This window comes from Lycium ferocissimum, chromosome 6 (genome assembly GCF_029784015.1).
Source record: "Lycium ferocissimum isolate CSIRO_LF1 chromosome 6, AGI_CSIRO_Lferr_CH_V1, whole genome shotgun sequence".
NCBI lineage: Eukaryota > Viridiplantae > Streptophyta > Magnoliopsida > Solanales > Solanaceae > Lycium > Lycium ferocissimum.
This window is the reverse complement of record NC_081347.1, coordinates 62,412,342-62,436,309: the sequence shown is the minus strand read 5'-3', so window position 1 is coordinate 62,436,309 and position 23,968 is coordinate 62,412,342. Positions and strand designations below refer to the sequence as shown.

The window sequence follows — 23,968 nt, the reverse complement described above, 5'->3', positions numbered from 1 at the left end:
ACCAAGATGTGAAGTACATGGTCTTAAAACAAAGAAAAACTTGTTACCTGCATGGACAAGAAGACATCTAGTTCATCCATTCTATCATCACTTAGGACCCAAGCTGATTTGGGTTCCTAAGTTCTGTAAGTAATTGGAGAAATAGTGTGGAGTGAGAAAGGAGCAGTCAACAAGGTGTTGGTAAATATGACTGCTCTAAGCGCAAAATTGAAGAAATGGTTAACCTTCTCTCACTCAAGGCCTTGAAGGTGGGAGTGTGTCAAGTGGTAGCGTGAAGAGATTATGCACTCTTTATGTGAACAAAAGTCGGCAAGATCTCATGAATTTGAATGTGCATACCATGCTGGAGGGATGAATTGTAAGTATACTAAGATAGATCAGCTAATGGGAATTTATCATGGTTAATCTTATATTGTCAGCAGATATATGCGTGGTCCCTATCAATAACAAATAAAAAGGGCAAAAATTCTGGAGGACCAGGTTCATATGAGATCAACAATAAATGACAATAAGTGGTGTGCTAAAGATAATAGGAGGGAAATCGTGTGTGCTCTGTCTCTAGAACTCTTCACTATCTCCTTTGGGAAAACAAAGACAAGACTCGTGAAAAATCTGCCAAGACATGATGAGAGGTGGTATTTTCATTAGGCCTATGCTAAATGAATGTGTGTCTGAGATCCTGTTCCTAAGGATTCATCGTGAGATGACTAAGTGCAAAAAGGTCCAAGCTGAATTGTCTAAAGAGGTGTGAGTGTGAATCCTTCTATCTAAATGATCATGAAAAAGACTTGAAAAGAGCTCAACTCTAAGGGTATGAAGAACTCCTCTTTGGACCTTTTAATTAAATTTTCTGAAAAGGAACGAAGATCACAAAGGTAAGAGACAGGCGTAAGGTCGTAGATAAAAATTCAAGCAAAGGAAGAAGGTCCAGGTGTCCAAGGATATAAAAGAACCCGATCCCTTCGGGCCCACAGTGACACGAGGTTCTAAGCTATTATTTCAACTTAATAAGGTTGCTCACTACTCAAGGCAAGCACTTTAAACATCAAAAGCTCTTCACAAAGATGACTTGAGAGGAGAGAAGAGAGGGATGTCTAACTTATGGACAAAAAGTTCTGAACAAAGGATAGAAATCACTTCTTGTCAGAAGACATCACTAGCATGTTGGATATGTTGAAGTCCCTTGAATTAAGGTTTGTATGAATTTAAAGAGCACTCATGGAAAGTAGTTGAATATGCAATCAGTGATGTCATCTAAATCCTTGAAATGACGCTTGAAGCTTCATAGATGATGTCAGTGATGTTGTGGGTGTTCAAAATCATCAAATGGCTCCTCTATAAATAGCTTGTTGAGAAAAGAGGTACAATGCTGAAGTGTTTTTTTTTTTAGATATCTAACTCATCCTTATACCGTTACAGGTATGCTCACATGGCAATTCCAGAACAACCTAACATTGGAGACATCACACTCTTCAGAGTTCTCATGCTCTAAGTCAGTCTCTTCATAAAGGTCAAAGGACCAGGTCCCTATGACTCAGGTTAGTAGTCCTTTCAAGCATGTACATATTTTTTAATTTTTCCTAAGTGCCATGTCTTCATCAATTCCCGTTTCTTTTAAGCCAAATGTCTCTTTTTTTCTGAACCGACCCGGTTGTAAAACCCTTTTTTTTTATCAAACCAATAGAAATCGGTTCCTTCTACCATATAAGCCTTTCTACACTCCTCCTTCCTTTCTCACATAATCTCTTAAACCCTTACACTTCATCTCTTCACTCAAAATAGACCATGTCAAATTGTGAGCCCCCCTTCTCTGATGGAACAGAAATTAACCGCACTCTCTCACCTCCTAAAGAACCCATTCTAGCAGACCCACTATCATTCTCTCTTTCTCAAAAAGATCACATTTCCACCATCCAAAAACCTAATGTACCTTCACCTAAAACCGGTCGTTCCCGGGTCCCTCTAAAACTCGAAGCTGTTAATCAAAAGATTTCATCTTTGAATCTACAAACCCTTTTTTCCGACAAACCCCGACTCGACATCGCTAAAATCATTACTACCTCCTAACCCCTTGCTTCGGGAAGAAACGAGTGATAATGGTGATGGAATAGAGGTGTCAAGTCAAAACAACGTGCTTAAATCTATAGGCTAGTAAAAGTGATACATGAGAACGAGGAGAGGATTACAGAAGAACATCCTCAAAAATCGAAAATCCAACCCTTAACCGGTACGGAAGAAGTAAAAAGTTCCGAAAATGTCGATAACGCGACCGGGTAGTTGTGAAAAAAAGGTGGAGTTGTCCGTAAGGAATATTATCTTAGATACGGGGTTGAAAGAGGAAGGACGATGTAGCAAATGAAAGTGAGAGTTAGTGAAAAGATTCAGTAAAAAGTGCAAAAGATATAGCGGTCACCCAGGATAGTGATATTGCTAAAGTGAGAAGTGAAAATGTGAATGTTTGTTTAGATAACGCTAACATAACCTTGATGACATCTACGAAATATTGTAAGTGATATTGCGAGGAAAGAAGTGATCGAAAGGGGCTCGAAAAAGTAAGTTTGGAAGCTCAAGAGAAACCTGGAGAGATTAAGAAAAAGGTGGTAGAAAATGAAGTAGAACAGAGGAACCGTGGTGAAATAGAGTATGTGAATAAGGGACCTGGTCTCGAGGAACACTGTTTGGACATTGTAACCCCCGTCCTCCATTTGTGTATCTCTAGAAGGATGCTCAGGAAGGGAATTTGGTGATTTAAAATCATCTAGGAAAGGAAACATTACCAAAAGTAAACATATTGCCAAAAGGAAAGTGGTATCCCAGCCTAGCAAGAAACCCTTCACTATCAAACTCAGAACTCAAACACAATCGGACTCCACTTCTAAGTCTAACAAAGAGAAGAGTCCAAAGAGTAGAAGAAGAGTCGTGAGGCCAGGAAACAAAGAAGAGGCGAAAATGTGGTTGATGGCCAAGGAAAGAAAGAAGAAGAGTCTCACCGAGAAAGAAAAGCTCAAAAAGAAGGTGAAAGTGAGAAGTGAGAAAGATACTTCGAACTACACAAGTCTCGAGAAAATCTCTAAATCCTAAGAAAAGGAAGGACGTCAAATTGAGGAAACAGGTCCATCCAAAAGGAAAAAGGTGGAAGTCGGAAGGGAGCTAGTCCTTCACTACAGGACCACTCAAGAAAACGAAGAGATTTTGAGAATCAAGAATCGAGGAAAAAAAGTGTGTGTGTGTGTGTGTGTGTGCTTGATCCCGAAATAATTGGACATCGGGATTGAATGAATTGATGGAAATCTTAAAAGCTCAGCAATGGGATCATCTATTTGAAGGTCCTGCTCTTGCTTATGAAAGATTTCTTTGCAAATCCAAAGTACATTGCCAGCCATATCTTAGTATGTAGAGCTGGAGGAGTCAATTTCACTTTGGATGAAACTCAGCTAGGCGAGATTGGAGGTGTTCCAACTGAGGGAATGCAAATGATGGGAAATGAAAAAAATATCAAAGCCTGCGATGACTTCAAAAGTTTCATAGTTAAGATTGAGAACAAGTAACCACCGACACTCTATATGTAGAAGAAACGAAGCCACAATTTCAGCTTCTTTTTGAGTTGGTCAACAAGGTGGTATTGCCTAGAGCTGAGAAAAGGTGTATTGCATCTAAGAGGGATATGTTCTTGATGGAGATCTTGGATGAAGGACACTTAGTCAGTCTACCCTCCATCATGATTGCGCATATGATTAAAGTCGTAAATACAAAAGACATGAAAAAAAGTTTTTGATCACTCCATTTTTATGGTTTTCTCTTTGACCCAACACAAAGTTGTTTGATCACTTCAAGGTTGTTACTGGGAAAGCCACTAAAGGAATAAGGAAACAGATGTTCTCTTTGAGCACACTAAAAGAATGTGGCATATACAAAAAAAAAGGGGGGGGGGGGGGGGATAGGGGAGCACCTCTACTATCTCAAGTCTCATTGAGGCAAACCAGAAAATGTTAGTTGACATAGAGAGGTTGCAGGTTGAAAATGCCCTGTTAAAAGCAGAAAATGCTAAGTTAAAGGTTGGAGGACCTGTTCCTAGAGAGACACTGACGGAAGAGGTTGCCAAGTTAAGAGGTGAAAATTAAAATCTACAGCCGAAAGTTAGACGACTTCAGGAGAAGATATTGAAAAATCACAGAGCTGCAGATGCCAGGCTGGATATGATGCTCAAAGCTTTCAACCCTATCAAACCTGCAAACATATGATCCATCTCCTTTTTATACTTTTTTAGTCCCCTTGCCTACCCCTGGTTCTAATTCTGTAAAATCTCTTTTTGGCTTAATGACTATAGCACTATGGCACTATGGAAACTTTATTTTGTATGTTTATGCTTCAACTGACTGCTACTTTTCAATGACAATTGCTCTGCTTTGTGCACATGTTTTCTCCTTCTTTTGTCCGTTGTTCGTCATCGTTCCTTTCCGAGTTTCCCAAGTGGTCTGAGTTAATGACTTTGAACTTCTTCTAGCTTGTGTTAATATTTTATCCCTTTTTAATGATGCCAAAAGGGAGAAAATTGGAATTGATATTGATGTTAACGGACCACAGTCTCAGGAGGAAGTCCCAAATAAATTGTTGTTTGTGTTGTGTGGTTGTTGTCTGTGCGGTGTGTTGTGTTGTGTGTAGGTTGTTGTTTGGTTGTGATGCGGTGTGTTGTGGGAAGATTTGTGTGTTGTCAACCTGGTGTGATGATGAGGGATATGTCCTTAGGTCCTTAGGAGGAATTCCTGGATACAAGCTTGGTTGAATATTTAGGGGGAATTGCTGGATTCAAGCCGGTTGAATATTGCACAGCTGTAAAATGAAATGGGGATACAATTAAATTGGGGCGCACTTGTTGTTAATGGCCATGCCCCCAAGGGGGACATCAATTACAAGTTTGTCATCATCAAAAAGGGGGAAATTGATGAGTTATGAGATGTTGTAGTTTTGATGATTTGACAAACACACCAAGGACCAGGTCCCCTGAGCACTATACGAAACATAACAGCTGGTAAAGGCGTGCATGGTTCGCAAAACCGGAGCACAAACTTCGTATGTGTGCTAGGAGCTACTAGTCCTTGGAAAGTCACCATCTATAGTCACATGTTTCTCACATGCTCTCTACTTTGGTCTCATATATATATACAACATGTTGGGATTAGTTTGACCTAACACTTGCAAATCCAAAAAGATATATTTTTCTCAAGTGCGCACCGCCACCCTTATCAAGGTGCTACAAGAACAAGCCTCAACAAGCCAAAGGACCAGATCCCTGAATTGAAGATGCTTTAAGTCCTTAGGTTGTTGAGTCTTTGTTTCTTTGTCCTATAAATTGTAAACCTACCCTTCTGTTTTAAGAAGCTGTTTGTAGGTGCTTGAATTCCAAGGGGATTTATGGTTAGCTTTACAAGTTCTGAGAGGTACACTAGGCTAGAGCTAGTCTAGGTGTATTAGTTTAAATTCTCAGAAGGTGTTTGCAGGCTGTTCACCCACTTAACCTTTTGAGTGGTACATTTGTCTAAGTGAAGGCAAGGTGTATTAGTTTGCTTGGCTAGAGGTAGTCGAGAGTTGCTTACAAATAGAGCATTTGTAAGGGAGAGGAATTAAGAGTTTAATTCCTAGGTTGCAATAGGTTTTAACTTGAACATTGCTCAGTTTAGTGAAGTTGGAAATCCTACTAAGGTAGGTTGTGGTTTTAATCCCTTGAGCATGGAGTTCTCCACGTAAATACCTTGCCTCATTTACCTTCCATTATTATCTGTGAAAGCAGCTTAGGGACTAGGTCCCTTAGACTGTTCTGGTGATCTCTCAGGTGGTGAACACTAAAAGGTTGAACTCATAGGTTCTTTCAAGCAGGGTCGTATAAGCCCATGGCAAACTGTCATATTTTTTCTTGATAAACTCCGATATTAAGTCTTCACTTGATCCTCATCCATCCAATTCCTGCTAGGCCTTTTCAATCATCTATAGCAAGAGAAAACATTGGATTAGACAATAAACTCACATTTGTGGATGGAAAAATCTTCAACTATGTGGAAACTTTGGAAAAATCCCATGAATAGCTGGAAGTATCATTTCTATTGGCTTATCTTACCTGCTACCTAGTATCAGGTGAATTCTCTTTCTCTAGATGTTGCATGGCAAACAAATTTATCGATGATGGAGGTTGAGTTATGATCCCTATTAGCCGAGTTCTTGTTCTTTTTCTTCGAATGGACAGCAAAATGCGGAATTTGTTGTTCCCGCTACTGAGCTCCTCTCCTATCTTCTTACTAAGGCTACAAGGCTTACCAACTTGTTGCTTAGTTTCAGGTGAACTCTCTTGCACGCAAATAAATCTGTTGTCATGTAATTTTGTGTTTTTTTAAAGTAAGATAGTCAAGACTGTAACTATACAAAAATTTGGTTTTGATTCTTGAACTTCAACCTATACTGTTATAGATCCCTTTTTCATCTTATCTGAAATGATTTAAGTAATAACTACATTACAGGACACTAAAGAATGCATCTCCTCATTCTTTACTTCCTTCTGAATCCAAAAATCTACTATAATGGTTAGCTTTCACGGTTCTAAAATCATAAGTTGATATCGACCAAAATATGCAGTCAACAAAAGATAACATCAAAATTTTAGTTAAATTGTACTCCATAGAAGTCCGTATACTAAAATTAAGAGGTTTATTGAAAGAAATCATCACCTACGTAAAATAGAAAAGGTAGACAAATTTCATAAGATTTTTGTCTTATCAAAGAAAAAAAAAGACTTCCCCGAGATCTCTTAAACTTGTTTTCCTGAGAAACAATGGCCGCTAAATTACATGTCCATTTACATTCAAAGTGAAAAGAAAAAAAGCAAAGATCAGAACTCCAAGTGTACTCATATGGTTTTCAGATATCAACTGTTTGATTCCTTCATGACTTGCCTCTGAACTAACATCAATCCCATTGCTTCGCAACTTCTTATTTTATTCTTTCTTCTGCATCCAAAAAATCTACAACAATAGTTAACTTTTACGATTCTCAAATCATAAGCTGATATCAAGCAAAATATATAGAAAATTATGGAAAGAACTCATTATCATTCAAAAACAATTGAAGGACCAAATAGAAAATGTGAAAATATTCACATATCTTAATTAAATTTCATACACACATCAGGAAATTGTGAATAATGTAGCTCGCCTTATTTATCATATAGAAAAACTTCATAGTCAACAATACAAAATCATGGGAGAAATATCCTAAGTTTCCGTGAGCATCCATGATAATTTCTTGAAAACTCTACTTCTAATAATTTCAAATGGATGCAATTGTCACGCGAAGAATAATATGCTAGAAGTGAAAGATAAATCGAGAAGATGAATATACGTCCACGTTCAAAGAATAAAACATCAAATGGAGCATCAGCTAAATCCGATGTGTTAGCTTTTACATCAAATAATAATATAGCCTACAATTATATCAATTACCAAAGAATATCATCAAAAAATCCCCCCCTGTTTGGATGGTTGTTTCCCGTGGTTCATTATTGTATTGTTTTTTATGAAATCATGTTTATTTTCATTATTCTTAAAATAATGTTGTATAGTGTTGTAAAGCCGTTGTAATTTCGTGTTTCCATGAAAAACCCCAATTTTTGTAACCACGGATTTTGTGATTTTTGCGTGGTTACGTATTTTATTTCTCCATTATATCTCCACCCCGCCTACCCACCTCCATCACACCCAAACCCACCTACCCCACTACCCCACCCCCAACAATCCCCACCCCAATCACCCACCCACCACCACCCTTCCACCCAACCACCACCACCACCTACTTATTTTTTAAAGTTCATATTCTATCCTCTACCTAAGTTTTATTAATATGTACTAAAGGTTAGGGTATTTTGGTTAACTTACATATTATTATACCGTACAATAAAGTCAAACCAGACAATAAAAATGTTATTAAACCACAACAAACAAACGAAAAAGTCTATCCAAATATTGTATTCATTAATACAATACAATACAATATGATACTGTACATTATGAAACCATGGGTAACGACCATCCAAACAAAGTTTCAGCAAATGAAAACATACGTGAAGTAATACCCTGCATTCATAGTCCCAGTCCCATTTGAGGTTCTCCCTCTATGTCAAGCAAAGTACTTGTTAATGCGCCTTTTGGGGTTTTCCAACAGAGGGCAGTGACTGTTGTTTGTAATTAGTCGTGACTGTTGCAATTTAATTAATACATTAAGATTGAATGTAAAAATTAGGCTAAAACGAAAAAAAATGATAGTAAAAAAGATAAATAGCATTCTAGGCGTTAGAAAGCGTGTCACGTCAACATCAATTTGCACGATTATGGTCTTTAATTTTTGTCCCTCAAATTCTAATTTTTTGCCCTTCGCCTATATATAGATATAGAATTTGCACGATTGGCCTTATTCAAAAGTGTTTTTCAAAAAAATGCTTTTGGAGAAAAGCCACTTGTTTTTGAAGGGAAATCTAAAAAAAAAAATGTTTAAAAATTAAATCCACTAACCCGCCTGATTCGTTTATAGCTCCGCTTGGTCGAGCTTAAAATCACCCGTGTTCTTAGTTTAAAAAACCAAAAGTTTCTTGGCCAAACACCTCACTTTTTTAAAATAAGCACTTTTTGAGAAAAATAAGCACTTTTGGAGAAAAATAAGCTTGGCCAAACAAGCTACTCTATCATCCCTGCTTGTGCTTCTGGCTTGAAGGATTAGGGATACATAGGAGGATCATGAATGACTATAGAAATATTCAAATTTTAATGGTTGAAGTCATCGACAGACCCTTCAACTTGTCCGTATATTTCACTTAGACCGTCCAACTGACACTTGTACCATCTGAACCCTCCAAGAAGATATTTATTGGGTCACTTAAACACAAAATTAATATGCAACCAAACACAAAAAGAGTGTGCAATTCACACACCAAACTAACAAATAAAATCGTGACACGTGGATTTTAATTTAAACAAATAAAAAAGGATTAAAAAACAATTAAAACATTGTTTCTCTTTCTTCCCAAAAAAGACCACCTCCGCCCCCCCCCCCCCCCCCCCGCCGGTCCCTCCTTCTTCTCTGCCATTGTTCCTCTTCTTTTCCCGTCGAACTTATAGCTCCGGTGACGAGAAAAACCATTGTTTCTTGTGACTGTTAACATATTTTTTTAATTTCTTTGTTCTAATCAGTTGTTCTTATTATATTATGTTTTTAAAGGCAAAAAAGAGTCCAAATACAAGCCAAACGTGCTATTCCGAAAGTCTTTCCGTGATTTTTCGTTGAAAAGTTTCCCTTTCCCCCCCGACCTTCATTGCTTTCAGTGTTACCAGATCCGCCTGGGTTCGACGTTTTAGTGAATGTTTTGTACTTTTGACTGGCCGGAAAACACTATCTCCGACAAGCTTTGTCTTGCTTACGCTACTCCCTTAAAGCTATGGCTCTATTTTTGGATGCCTATTTAGCAACAAAAGTAGGGATTGTGATCATGGTGGTTATGGGGGTGTGGAGGCGGTTGTTATAATAGTGGTTACGGAGGTAGTGGATATGGTGGGGCGGAGGCAAAATGAAGGAGAAGAGAAAAAAGTTATATTTTTGGTTTGTTTTCTTAGTTGACACATGTCCATTGGGGTCCCACTTTGGTAGCATTATATATTTGTTCACGCTCCCATGAGATGTGAGATACGTGCACAATGCTATGTGTTTAAGTGACACAGTAAACATCTTCTTGGAGGGTTCAGATGGTCCAAGTCTCGGTTGGAGGGTCTAAGTGGAATATACGAACAAGTTGGAGGGTCTATCAATGACTTCCTACCAATTTTAATTAGAAGTTTTCTATTGTGGAACCTAGGATTTTTACGGATACTAATGAAGCTAGTGTACTAGGGCATATATGCTATTTTGACTTGTTTACTCTATGTTATACGCTTTCGCGGTTGTTCGTAACATAATATTGTTAAGTTGTAAAGATATGAAGTTTACATGTTTAACGAAAATTGAGCATGACATCCTAGTATTCATTGACATGAAGCAAGTTAGTCTTATTTGACGTTATTGTACGTGTTTATGACTTGTATCATGAGATAATAATCAAATGATGTTGTTATGTTTGTACTATGTCGTCGTACTTGCGCCATTTATTTGAGTTAGTTAATACTCTTTTTGTGATTTTGGTTTAGCCATCCTATCGGTGAGGCTATGCGGGTACATTTAGTCTAGTCATTCTAATGACAAGGTCCTACGATACTGGTCCAATAATTTTATTTGCCATAAAATAATGACTTTGAACTGGCAGTCTGATCTGTATATGGCCTATGAATTGGTCTAGTAGGTGCACACACGTGAATCTAGCGCATTATGTGGTTGTTATAGTATTTTATACTCATTGGTTAGTTTTTACTTGTTATGGTTATTATCAGATATTGTTATATATCGTGTTTTTCTTTCCATGTATTATTTTAAAAACTTGCTCCACAGGGTATAACGGAAGAGCGGATCAATGACCTCACTGGTACATGTGACTCACCATTTGTTGCACTTTGTAAATCCTTGTACTAGCAATGCTGCGGGACATACTTGATCTAGTTCAAAGTCGCATCAAAATTCAATTGAGGTAACTCAATCGCTTTGGTTCGTGATGGATGCTATTATCTATTTTTTTTTTTTTTGGTTCTTGTCCAGTATTATGGATGGGGAACCATGTCTTTCATGCTTCGATATTCATAAATGTGCCTTAACAATGTATAATGGGTTTGACTTGTGGGTTTTACTTTGAAATTCTAACTTTCTGCTGCTTATGAGATATAGGACTTTTTTTAATTTTTTCTAAAGTCCCAATTTTATTATAGTCGTGTTGACTTTTATTAATGGGATGATTTACCTAAGGGTGAGTAGTAGCTCCTTAGGTTCCGGTTATGAGTAGCGAAACTGAGTCGTGACAATAGAATATATGAAAGATATACATATGACATACAGTGATGTACATGTGACATGCACAACATATACCACTTGTATATCATATGTATGCCACATTCACAAATCACATCAATTCTCCAGGAAACTCACTCAAATTCGAAATTTTGACTCTCCGAGATTTCCAACCAAATCCAAAAACACCCAATCAAAAAAAACAACAACTTTGCAAACTCGCTTTTTTGAACCCATACCTCGAGCAAGATTCAATGGTGAACTGCTTAGTTTTTCACGTTTTGTAATTCCCAAATTAGTATATAACCAAGTCATAAGCTATATTCCGTATTTTCAAACAAAACTTGACATCAAATTTCACAAATACCCAAAAATATTTTCAAGTCCTTGTTATTTTTCTCATGGTGATTGGCTTAGATTTGTTGGAGGTTTCCATACAAGTGCTAGCAAGCTCCTTTTTTTCATACTTCCTTTTAGTGATTGGTTTTCATTAGAGTTCCTACTTCTAGTCCTCTTGTTATAATTTATATTTACTCTAATCTAGAAACTAGAGTCGATTCTGGAGCTTATAACGAATTTCATCTCAAAATTGCACTCCTCTTGATCTTTAGATTCGCTGCTGGAGCTCCAGGATGAAGGCCCAGTTAAGTTGTAATCCATTGGCTTTACGATTTGATTTTGAGTTCGATGTTGTTGAGGGGGGTGACTTGAACTTGAATCGCCTAATCGATAGTCATGTCTGAGTTGAAATCCATCGATTGCTGCTCTTCCGGTATGTTTTCTAGCGTCTTTGTTGAATTCCCTATGCTTTTGTTAGAAATTGTGTTGGCGTTCCATTTATGGCATGACTACATCTGTATGAATGTTTCCAATGATTCTACTATCTATGTTTCTTGATGTGTTTTCTCATCTTCTAGTTTACGTGCTATTAATTTCCTCTTTTAGTTTATTCCTAAAAGTCTAGATTAGTAAAGAATCCAATTTAAACTTCTTCTTTTTTATCCTTAACAACAAACTTCCATAATCACGCTAGTATTAGTAATATTTTAAGACTCATATTTCAAATGTCTTATAATCTCACAAATATTAGAAAACATTCAAAATCATAAACTTTAAAATACTTTTATTTCTTAAATTCTGTATCTAATCAAAATAAGTTCACCTAAAAAATGTTATGAAGGAAGTAGAAACTTAAGAAAGAAAAAAGTACATAACGAGTTGAAGGAGGAATCTTCTTTAAAACCCCCCAAAAAAAAAAAAAGAGCAGTAAGGAAAAGGGGAAAAGGGCCAAAATACCTTCAACTTTGTGATATAGAGAAAATAAATCCCTCATTAGAAAATGTCACACCCCAATCTTACTAGGGTGTGATGGGCACCCGACCCCACATTCGGAGCCGAGCGAACCCACTGACTCTTATTACATACATAAACTTTCGGACTCTTAATCAGACAAAATGATAAGTACAACAAATATTTTGGAAATATCCTTTGTAGTTTACAAATCGACAGAATCTGTAATCATATGGAATCTACTGCAAAATACAGAATGACACGTCGGCTGATGGAGCCGCTCACAGTCGACATTCGTAACCCACAACTCAAAAGCCTCTAACAGATAATCGAACACATAACATGCATAATCGACTCGGCAAAGCACTCCGGAGCAAATGGAGCTTGCCAACGCCGCCGGAACATCTCCTACAAAAACCTGTTTCATCTGGGTGTACCTGCGCGTGAAACGCGTCCAATATTATCAGTACGGAATATGTACTGAGTATGTAAAGCATAGAGACCAACAAACAGAATTATAACTAAACAGAGGATACGGAACATAAATGTAATAATCGGAGTATCAGAAATGCTTACTCATAACACATAAGCAAATGCATAGCAGAAAACATGCCATAGCCGGTCCCCATCAAGAGACTCGGCAAACAGAAAGTGGTCGCCCCCCCGACATTGGCGCCACAGCATATCAGATCAAATCAGAAATGTGCACATATCATAGCATATCAGATGGCCATATCAAATCATATCATATCAGAGTGTGTACATGGCACAGCATACTCCACAACCCATGTACATGTATACCTGCCCCCTCACATCGAGGCACGGCGAACAATGCAAAGGGAAAACGCTTGATAACATATCCCTGGCCCGGGCTCGGTGAAGGAAGCATTGAGGCATCCACGAGTGGAGTAGTGAGAAACTTATGCATCATAAAATATTTACAAAGACTCGACGAGTAATCCGATCATTTAGGAAAGAAATCGACGATAGTCATAGCACGTACCTTACGGACGTCGCGGGAAATTGTATCAAATTAAAACTTCTGGGGTTATTTGTGCATATGAAAATATAAGACGTTTACAGAAATTCGATGGCATAATTCAGATGACGAATCATATAAAAGAAATTGAGCGACAATCATAGTGTATGTCTTTCGGATGTTGGAACGGTTTGTGTCAAATAATCTTTCTGAAATCATTTTCATGTTTTAAACCTATTACGTCTTTCACTAAAATAATTAAAACGACTGTCATATAGTGGTTAGTGAAGGTAGCCAAGAGTTTCCCTTGAGTTTTTCCCAAAAACAAGTCAAGCGGAATATTACCGAAAAACTCGGGAATAGTGGGTCCGCCTCGGTCAAATGAGGTGGTAAACACATATTACGTACTTTAGACTTCATGACGTCACTTATAAGAGTTTTAGGGTAGTCGGATTCAATTTGCGCAAAGTCTTGATATTTAAACAATTTTTTTCCAATTGTTCACAAAATATTTTAATTCAATTCTACTGAATGAAAAAGGGATAAATTTGGACGTAGATTCCAAAGAGTAGAGTCGTCCCCGAGACCCGAATTCAAACCTATTACATCTAGGACATGCCAAGAGAAGGAAGGGTGGAGCCTTACATACCTTTCTTGCCTTTTATGCTCGCCAACATTCAATTTCCGTTTCGTCCAAAACCTACAAATGGTCACGTTTACCAATTGACAATTGTAAGGCTTTTAGCATTCAAATCTTTGACTCACTAATTGTCTATAAAAATTTGGGCAGCATCTCCCCTATACATACAACATCCCCGAGATTCAAACTCAGCAAAAACAACAACAGCCATACCAACAACAATATAAACAACACCAACAATCGACTAGAAACGCATTCTAGCGCAATTGGTTTTATTTTCCCAATTAATGCAACAATTCCAAGTCCAACTTTACACTTATAAATCAATATCCATATTTTCATGTTCACATACTAATTCAAAATCATTCAAACATAAACCAAGGGTATTTCAAGCCTTATATCCAATGTTCAACATTTTCATATTCCATCCAAAATTCCCATATATGCTAGAAAACCACCCCAACACATTTTCTACTTACTACTTCATCACTAACAACCATAATCCACACTTTAACAACTTCATTATCTTAATACCATAAAATCACATTAATAGGACATAATTCTCTACGTTTCATTTTCATGCCAACTTAACCCATATATCCTTCATTTACATTAATAAAGTCACAACAACACAACTAACATACTAAACAAAATAAATCCATCATGATTCCCCTATCACATACCACACGGCCTTAGGCCAAATTCCAACTTCATCCAATTTTTATCCAACTTTCATTTCCAATGCAAATTCCACAATAACCACAACTAGAATACAACATAAGATTTATTCATCTTGCCTATACAACATATACATACACACGGCCACATGCATATTCATGCAACCACCATGCAAACTCCTATATTCTCATGAGTTTCACCCTTTTCTACGTACTACAACATCAACAAAGCCTTTATAACATATAAAAAGGGATTGAATCATACCTTTTTCTTCAAACTTCTTCACTCCACCAAATTGTCCAAACGACGAAACGAACGACTTATCTTCCGAAATAATTATACCACGTTGGAGAGGACCCTTTGAATTAGTAGGAATACAACAAGAAAATAATTTTTAGAACAAGATTTCATGGGGGGAAAATTCCCCCATCTTGGCCGAAAATGGCCATGGTTCTTTCTCCTTGTTCTTTCTTTTCTTTCTCTCAAGTTTTCTTGAAATTTCTTAAGGCATATGATGAATTAATTCATCCATGTGCCTTATATTAAAATAAGTTCACCACACACCCATGTGCATGGCACATGCCACCTTGTTTCTATTTTCTTACTTTCTTTTTTTTTTTCATGAACAAAATTTGCCAATTCCAATTTTGCCCTTGGCCTTTCACAATATTTCCTTGAGCCACTTTGTGAATTTCCCTTTTTACCCCTAGTCTTTCCTAATATTTCCACATCCAAATTTTTCATAACCAACTTATGTATCAAACAAGGTCAAATTATAATCTTGTCCTTAACTTTGCCATTATCTCAAATTATCCGAACGCGAAAAATACGTGGTATAACAGAAAAGTAGTGCAAATATACCCTTTTTCGATTGTGGTTGTTGAATAAAACATTAGAGAGATATTTTTCTTATATCTGTCGGGTCTGGGTCGAGTCAAGAATAAAGACTAATAGGTCACCATTATTAAAGAAAAAATGTACACATTTTAATTTTTAAAAAGGGTAAATGATTTTTAATTCAAAAGCCAGGAGATTGTTAGCAAAAAGGTTAATATACACCCTTTGTGTAACAACAAGAGTATATTTGCATGAAAAATACCAACTTTATTTTTAAACCCGTGTGAGAAGCATGAGAAGGATTTTTTTTTGTTAAACCCATGTGAGAACTCTTCTCAAGAAAGCTCAATCAAGAAAAGTTATGCAGAAATCAACAAAAATCATGGGTGAAAATCATTTTCACTCTCCAACTTTGCTTTAAAAATCAATTCCCCCCCTCAACTTTGCTTTAAAAATTAACTCCCCTCTCAACTTTGAACAATAGTCATTCTCCCTCCTTTATCCTAATTAACTTTTTTAAATACCTATTTTACCCTTATATTATCAACTTGTCTTTTTCTTTTATTTCTTTAAAATCATGATGTTTTTTATCATCTTAATCTATGTAACTAATTTTCTATAAGAAAATAAATATTATTTTTGAGTCGGAAAAAGAAATCTAAAAGAGTATATAACTTAATTTCGTTCTATTATAAAATATACGAGAAGAATAAGATTTTTTTTAATTAATAATAACCAAAAATCTAACATCTGTATTTATACAAATAAAAATAACAAGTAATAATAACTTTATAAATATATTTCAATGCAAGTAATAAAAACTAATAAATAAAAATAGATGTATATTATTTAAAAATATTCCATTAATGACAACCAAAACTTGTTTATATATTGACAATAGAGAATAAGAGAGAACTGAAACTTATAATATGTATGTACGCGCGCGCGTGTGTGTGTGTACATGCATGTATATTAAAATATCAATCATAGTAACATTAGATTTTGTGATAAATTCATAAAAGGATTATTCTACTTATATATGAACTTAAATAAAAATTTATAAATACCTAGGTTAAAAAAATATATATATAATATAAAATGGTATTACATAGATGGAGGATTAAAAATGTCAATGGTAAAATAGATATTGTATAGGATAAAGGGGGGAGAATGTCTATTGTTCATAGTTGAGGGGGGAGTTTGATTTTCAAAGCAAAGTTGGGGGTGAAAGTGATTTTCACCCAAAAATCATTGATCCAAGAATATTTAAAAACTCAATATTAGCAAAAGATTCATCTCGAGAGTCTGTTTGGAAAGCCACCTGGTAATTGGAATTGGTGTAATTACTAGGGTAGTAATTACGCAGCCTAGTAATTACAAAGACCTGTTTGTTTTTCATAACGTAATTACAATGTAATTACAAGCGTGTTGTTTGGCTGCACAAGTGTAATTACACAATTAGTTTAATTTAAAAATAAAATTTAATTATCAAAAATTAATATTTGAAAATATGTGGCTTTATAAATGATATTAAATTAGGTATTTAACAACACATTGTTTCTTGAAAATATATTAATTATTAATCACATATTTGTAACTAATATTTTAAAATATAATTGCTATATATTTTTTAAATTAATAATTTTTTAACTTAAATTAATTATAAAAATTAAAAGCAGACTTTTTTGTGAGAATATCATGAATTGGATGTTTGACAAAAAAAAATTAATATTTATAAATATAATGCCATAACATAATTCAAATGTTTGGCCAAAAAAAAAAATCTATCAATTGTAAGTGAAAAACAAATAGCGTGGAATGTGAAATAACAAGTCAATAATCAAAGCAAATAAATTAAAAAATCAAAAATATAACCAAAATTCTAAATCTAAAAGAAAAAGTTTAACATAATGCTCTTATGTCAAATTCCAACATAAACATAAGTAAGTTCTAATATAACTTAAGTAAATATAATTTAAAAGAAAGGGAAAATATAAGTCTATAATCTACTTTAATAACATCACTCATTATATGTCAAGTTTGTTAATGATTCATTCTCTCTAATATTAAGATGTGTAGTTTTAAAAATTAGAATAATAACACAATTATGCTAAAAGAATAAAATAAAAAATAAAAAAAATACGAGCAATTACATGGAACCACAAGAAATAAAGGTTGAGAATGAGAAGAAAAAAAATGAAAGATAAATAATATAAATAGAAAAATATATTTTAAAAATATAAATAATTAAAAAGTGAAAATAAAAAAGAAATTAAATAATAGAAATAAAAATGAATTAAAAAAGAAAAGAAATTAAAATTAAAAAAAAAAACTAAAAAAGAATCCTGTAATTACACCCAATTCTCGGCCCCCCCCCACCCCCCCCCCCTCTCCCCTGAGAATTGAAAGTGTAATTATAACCTTTCAATTATCTTTGACTCCCCACCTAACCAAGTCAAACAAACGAGCTGATCAAACTCGAATTACACTTAATTCTAATTACTTGGTGGCTTTCCAAACAGGCCCTTAATTTTTATTATATAGAAATGTGAAGAAGTGGGATGACCAAGGGCATCATGGTCATTTCAAGAAATTCCTTCATTATTTGCTTACGCATCATGCTTCAAAGCTTGATCATAAATTTCCAATGACAAAAAAACCAAGTCCTCCCCAGTGATGTCAGATCTCACATGGACCCCGCATGTCCCCACTACAACTTTTCTTAAGTGTTTTGTGTCGGTATTCATTAATGATTTTTTTTTTTAAGAGAATTGCTCTTTTCTGTTCTCTTTTTATGGGGTAAATTTTCATTTTTATTTATTCGAATGTCCACACAAAGGGAAGAATGAATTGTTATTTGCACATTTGATTATTGCACAAAATAATTATTGTAATAAAAAATATTATCATATGTAAAAGGTATTCATCTATCCACGTCTTTTGGAAGCAATTTCAAATTGCAACTTTCATATATTTAAAAGTAGAATTTGTCAAACCTCATAAGTTAAAAGGTGATGAGTTTTGTTCATACTGTATTATGAGACTACAATTTCTACGCGTAATTAACGTGAGGATATAATTTAAGTAATATAATATAAATAAAGAATTTTTACTATCAGGTCACATAAGGATATCTATAAGTAAGTCTTCAGAAAAAGTAAAATTTGTAATTTTAAAATATGACAGATTTCACGCTACAATAGATAAATGAAACTTGATAGTGTAAAATTTAACACACGAACAATATATATAACATAAACTCATTTAATATGTATTGTTTGCACTCGATTTCCATGAGTAACTTTTAGCTATTAATAAATTGTCTTAAGAATTTTTTTTTTTGTAAACTCATTATGAAAATTAACATATGATATATCTATACAAACAAAAAAAATGATTTCATCTCCTTAATAATGCATTAATTTATTTACTTTTACTCTTATACTATATTAGGTAAAGAAGACTATACTTTCTTTATTGTAAATGATTTAGAATACGTATTATTTATATGGAATAACATCCAAATGTTTATTATCTTATCACCAGTTAATGTCACTTTTAAAAGAGTTATATAAAACATAATTCTACTACCTCATTAAATTACTATAATTTATATCAGTTTGATCTTTGTTAGTGCCTTTTAGTTCTCTTTATTTGAGATAGTACATTGCCTTATCATATATGCAAATTCCTTTAAAAATTCTATTTGCTTACTGTACTAAATTATTCTCTTAGATTTTGTTGTGTATAAGACATGAAGTAAAGTCGTAGTTTCCTTTTGTTTCTCTCCATCTTTTATCATGTTACAAAATAATAAAGTTTGTTTTAACTTTCATCAAGTGTGTGATTATTTTCACAGATAAACACTTGCAAGACAAACTTACACGTATTTGAGATTAGTTTACATGTAGGTTGATATGTTTTTTGCTTTGTCTAATTCTATAAATTTATTAATATAAATGAAGACTATCGTTGTAATCTATACTTGTAGAATTTTCAGATACATTATGAAAAGGATGCTATTGAAATTAATTTTTTTAATTTGATATATGTTTTTTACATAATGTTGAAATGAGTATTAAAGCACATAATCTTTTGATGTTAATTGTGATAACTAGATAAGTTATATTTAATTTTATAGAAATAGAAAAGACAATTTATTGTAGCGTGATTCCTATTATAATTCTCTATCGTTCTTAGCTGGAAATAGATGATCAATTTATTGTTCAGGAAACATAATTGAACACCTAATACTTTTTAAGATTATAATATTGGGCCCATAAGTGGGCCCCTTCATATTTAGTGAAGAAGCAAACAGTTGTAGAAGTTGCTCGTCAACTAAACCAAAAATTTAATACAGAACCAGAGCAATCTCTGGGCGGAGCTAACTGTCCGTTAATATTTTGAGAGTTTGTTAGTTGAAGGATCAAAATCATACTTATAATATAATTGAAGATCGAAATAGTGGTATGTTGGATAACACAAGCACTAAACTTAGAATATGACATTAACACGAGAACTAAGAGCTCGTTTGGTTGGGAAACAACTAATCCCGGGATAAGTTATCCCGGGATTAGTTATTCCGCCCTCAAGGTGGGATAGAATAATTAATCCCGGATAACTAATTTCGGGATTAGTTATTCGGATTTTTATTAAAACCAAACATGAAATAAGGAGCGTTAAAATTTTATCTTGACTATTTTTTATCCTTCACACCGAATGACCCCTAAAAGTGCTATTTGCCCCCCCCCCCCCCCCCCCCCCCCCCCCCAAAAAAAAAAAAAGAATCACACTCTCACAAACACAACTATATCAGGAAATTCTAATTTTGATCCTTGTGATATCTGACTAGGCATAATTACCCTTCAATTTATGAAATGTATGCTTTTGATCCATCTTACTTGTGAATATTATTAGCCGTTCCATCACTTAATTACTCATGTATTATTTTAAGCTTGTACTATTACTCAGTATTTGACGGCAATATAATTCTAAAAGTAGTTCAAATACAACATAATTCTTACATAAAAGGACTAAAACACACATTTCGATTAATTGAAAGTTAAATATGCTCCATGAGATATCACAGGGACCAGACCGTAATATACCTATCATTTTGGGACTAAAACTGCTATTATCCCAAAAAAAAAAAAAAAAAAAAAAAAACATGATACTCACTCATACAGTTACACATACACACTCAACGCATCAGTTATCTCTTCAAAATACTGCTCAAAACCCTAATTTTTCTGGGAAAAAGAATCAAGAAAAGGGTATGGATAAGTTAAGAGAATCAATCTTGAAACTTGCAAATAGCGAACCAAATGTACCATTGAGTGCTACCCAAAATTCACTTCTTCAAGAAAAACTTAATCATTTTCTTTATTGTCTTCATACTGGTCCAGATCATCCTCCTTATACTTGGGTAAGTCATTTTTTCATGTAAAGTTCGTATTTTTTGTTGTAAATTTAAGTTTTACTGCATTCATTAATGTATTTTTGGAAAAATGAGTATAAAATTGGACCCAATTTGTGGAAAAATGTTTTTGTTGATGTGGATGATGATGATGATGTTGTTGCTGTTGTTGCTGTTGTTGTTGTTATGGTTGTTATTGATGATGATGTTGTTGTTGTAGATGTTGTTCTTCTTGTTATTGTTGTTGTTGATGTTGATGATGATGTTGTTGTTGATGTTGTTGTTGATGTTGATGATGATGATGTTGTTGTTGATGTTGTTGTTGATGTTGATGATGATGTTGTTGTTGATGTTGTTGTTGATGTTGATGATGATGATGTTGTTGTTGATGTTGTTGTTGATGTTGATGATGATGATGTTGTTGTTGATGTTGATGATGATGTTGTTGTTGATGTTGTCGTTGTTGATGATGATGATGATGATGTTGTTGCTGTTCTTGATGATGATATTGTTGGGTAAAGTTTTACTGCACTGGTTAATCTTTTTGAAAAAGTCGGTATGAGATTGGAGAAAATTAGGGTTAATTTTAAGAGGGGTTATCTCTTAGATGACTCAAATTATTAAGCCATGGAGAAGTTGAGAGAATGTTGGTGTTTTTTCACGTAAAGTTGGTATTTTTCATGTAAAATCGGTGTTTTTTCATGTAAAGTTAGTATTTTTCATGTAAAGTTGGTATTTTTTCATGTGTAGTTGAAAGTCGGGTTATTTCATGTAAAATTGTTTTTGTTTTCATGTAAAGTTGGTTTTTTTCATGTAAAGTTGGCTTTTTTCATGGAAAGTTGGTGTTTTTTATTGTAAAGTTAGTATTTTCCATTGTAAATTGTAGTACAAGTGATTGTTGGGTACAGAGTTTTTTTGAAAAATGTAAATTGGAAAAAATTAGGGTTAATTTGAGGAGGGCTTACCTCTTAGATGACTCAAATTGTTAAGCTATTGAAACTGTGCCCTAAGCTTTTTAATAGCAAAGCAAGTATGCGGAGGGTCCGGTTATGTGTCTGATATCTTTTGTAAGGTACATTGTCTTGTTCTAAACAATGATGGCAGGTATTTCCCATTTGTATGAGATGCATATATGGATCAGGTTTTTTGTGTCTGTATTTATCGTGTTTGATAAATAATTGGATAAATTTATCATGTGGGTCTGCTGGAAAAAAATGAACTCTTGGATTATAGTTTTCAGTTTGACTGCTTGGGAAGTTAACCTGCCTATGTGTATATGAGTCCAGATTCCCTGATTATGTGTTGGGGTTAGATTATTCGGTAATCATTATTCTTTTGAAAAAGGAAATATTTATTCTCATTTTTGTTAACATGTGTTTGTCATAGTTTTGTTGGTTCTGTTCATTTCACATTATTGGATTTGTATGTATTCGGGAAAAAGTGAGATTTTTCATTTGTTATTATGATGTCAATACCTTCCTCAGACACTAGCCAAAAGATTTGTTTTTGAAAGTTTTTTCTTAATTAAGTGCTTGATTAATCAAAGTAGCAATCCAAGTTCCGAACTGGGAGACTTGATTAGCTATTTCTCTTCCCATTCATTGCTTAACGAGTAACAGTGAATAGTTTTGAAGCCTCTATATTTGGATTTTTGTAAAGTTTCCATTGTTGAAGCTTTTTCCATCCACAAATGTGAGTTTATTGTCTAATCCAATGTTTTCTTTTGTTATAGATGATTGAAAAGGCCTTGCAGGAATTGGATGAAGGAGGAGGATCCAGTGAAGATTCAATATCGGAGTTTATCAAGAAAGAATATGACAGTTTGCCATGGGCTCATACGATCCTGCTGAAACGTCATCTACAGATGATGTCTGAAAAGGGTGAAGTCCTGATGACAGATGGAGGACGGTTTTCGCTTCCTGGTGACAGCAAAAGCATGAATCAAAAGAGAAAAAGAAAGAGGAAGAGAAGGCTGGATTGGGAAGTTAAACAAAAGAAGCTGCGGAAGAAGCAAAAGAATGGGGGAAAGCGGGTGCAGCGCGATGGTGGCGAAGTTGCTAAAGAACAGAAGAAGCTGGATGAGCAACAAAATGAAGTCACTGTTGATGTGAAACAGGGGCAAGAAAATCAAGTACATGGAGAATATCGGGAGTTGGTTGTGCATCATAATGAACCAAGCAGGGGCAAAGAAGATGAACAGTTAAATGCGCAGAAAAATTCTGTAACTGGACAGAAAGTTCTTCCCAAAAGAGCTCAAAGGATCAGAGTAGTACATAGACAGAAAGGGACGCAAAATCTTGATGCTACAGAAGGATCTGTGCCTGTTGAGCCTCCCAGGTGTATGATGACAGAAGAGATTGAACAACTAGAGGATCCAAAACTGCAGCAACTGAAGTTTAGTGTCAGCAGAGTTGAGAAAACAGCTGACATCAGTAACTCATGTCCACAAGATATTGTGGAAAACGAACAACCTGGAGTTAACCTGCCTCAAATTTTAAGTCCTGAAGCGCCTCCAGGTTTTGAGTTTGGGGCGGAGGAGGATGCCACCACAAATAAAGCGCATAACTCCTCGTCGGTAGGTTTGGACTCCTCGAAGGAAGACCGTGTTGTGGATCAGAGTTCTGAGAGACCTGCTGAGGACCAAGTACCTAGAATAGATGACTTGTCCGATGCAGTAAAACAGGCTAAAGAGAATCCAAAGCAGCAGAGACACACCGGTGATGAATCTGTGCCATCAGAAGCTGTTTTGTCCTTGAACCAGAATGAGCAGCAGACCTTAGATACTGAAAGGTTAGAAGAGGATCTGTTAAAGACTAAGAAGCAGCAAAAGGAGCAGCGTGGTGGGCAGCAAACAAATAGGCCAACGCGGACTTTGACGAGGGCGCAAAGGAAAGGAACAGTAACTCCAAATGCACCAATGGAGAGCTCATCAGAACCAGAGCAGCCGTCCATTCCAAGAAAAATGACAAGATTTCAGCTACAAAAGATCAAAAGTCAACCTGTTAAATAAAAAATAAGCAAAAACTACTCAAAATAAAAATACTAATTAGTTTCGATAATAATATATATGCATTTGTACACACAAACTATGTTGAAATCCTCTTTCATATATACTCACAAGAAAAATCCCATCTTCACTCTGATTCTTTCTTTTACTTGGAAAATT

General features: G+C 34.9%; 1 protein-coding gene and 1 long non-coding RNA gene across 2 annotated transcripts; both read left to right on the top strand.

Moving 5' to 3' along the window:
* The first annotated feature begins 6,276 nt into the window (after positions 1–6,276).
* Positions 6,277–11,686, top strand: LOC132060886 (uncharacterized). The gene is made up of 3 exons (XR_009416057.1): positions 6,277–6,330; positions 10,513–10,648; positions 11,574–11,686. It is a non-coding gene; the product is annotated as an uncharacterized LOC132060886 (long non-coding RNA).
* An 8,867-nt stretch (positions 11,687–20,553) lies between these two features.
* On the top strand, positions 20,554–23,943 carry LOC132061501 (uncharacterized). The gene is made up of 2 exons (XM_059454304.1): positions 20,554–20,811; positions 22,535–23,943. The coding sequence occupies exons 1-2, from the start codon at positions 20,554–20,556 to the stop codon at positions 23,810–23,812; spliced, it is 1,536 nt and encodes a 511-aa protein (XP_059310287.1). The 3' UTR covers positions 23,813–23,943.
* The last annotated feature ends 25 nt before the right edge of the window (positions 23,944–23,968 follow it).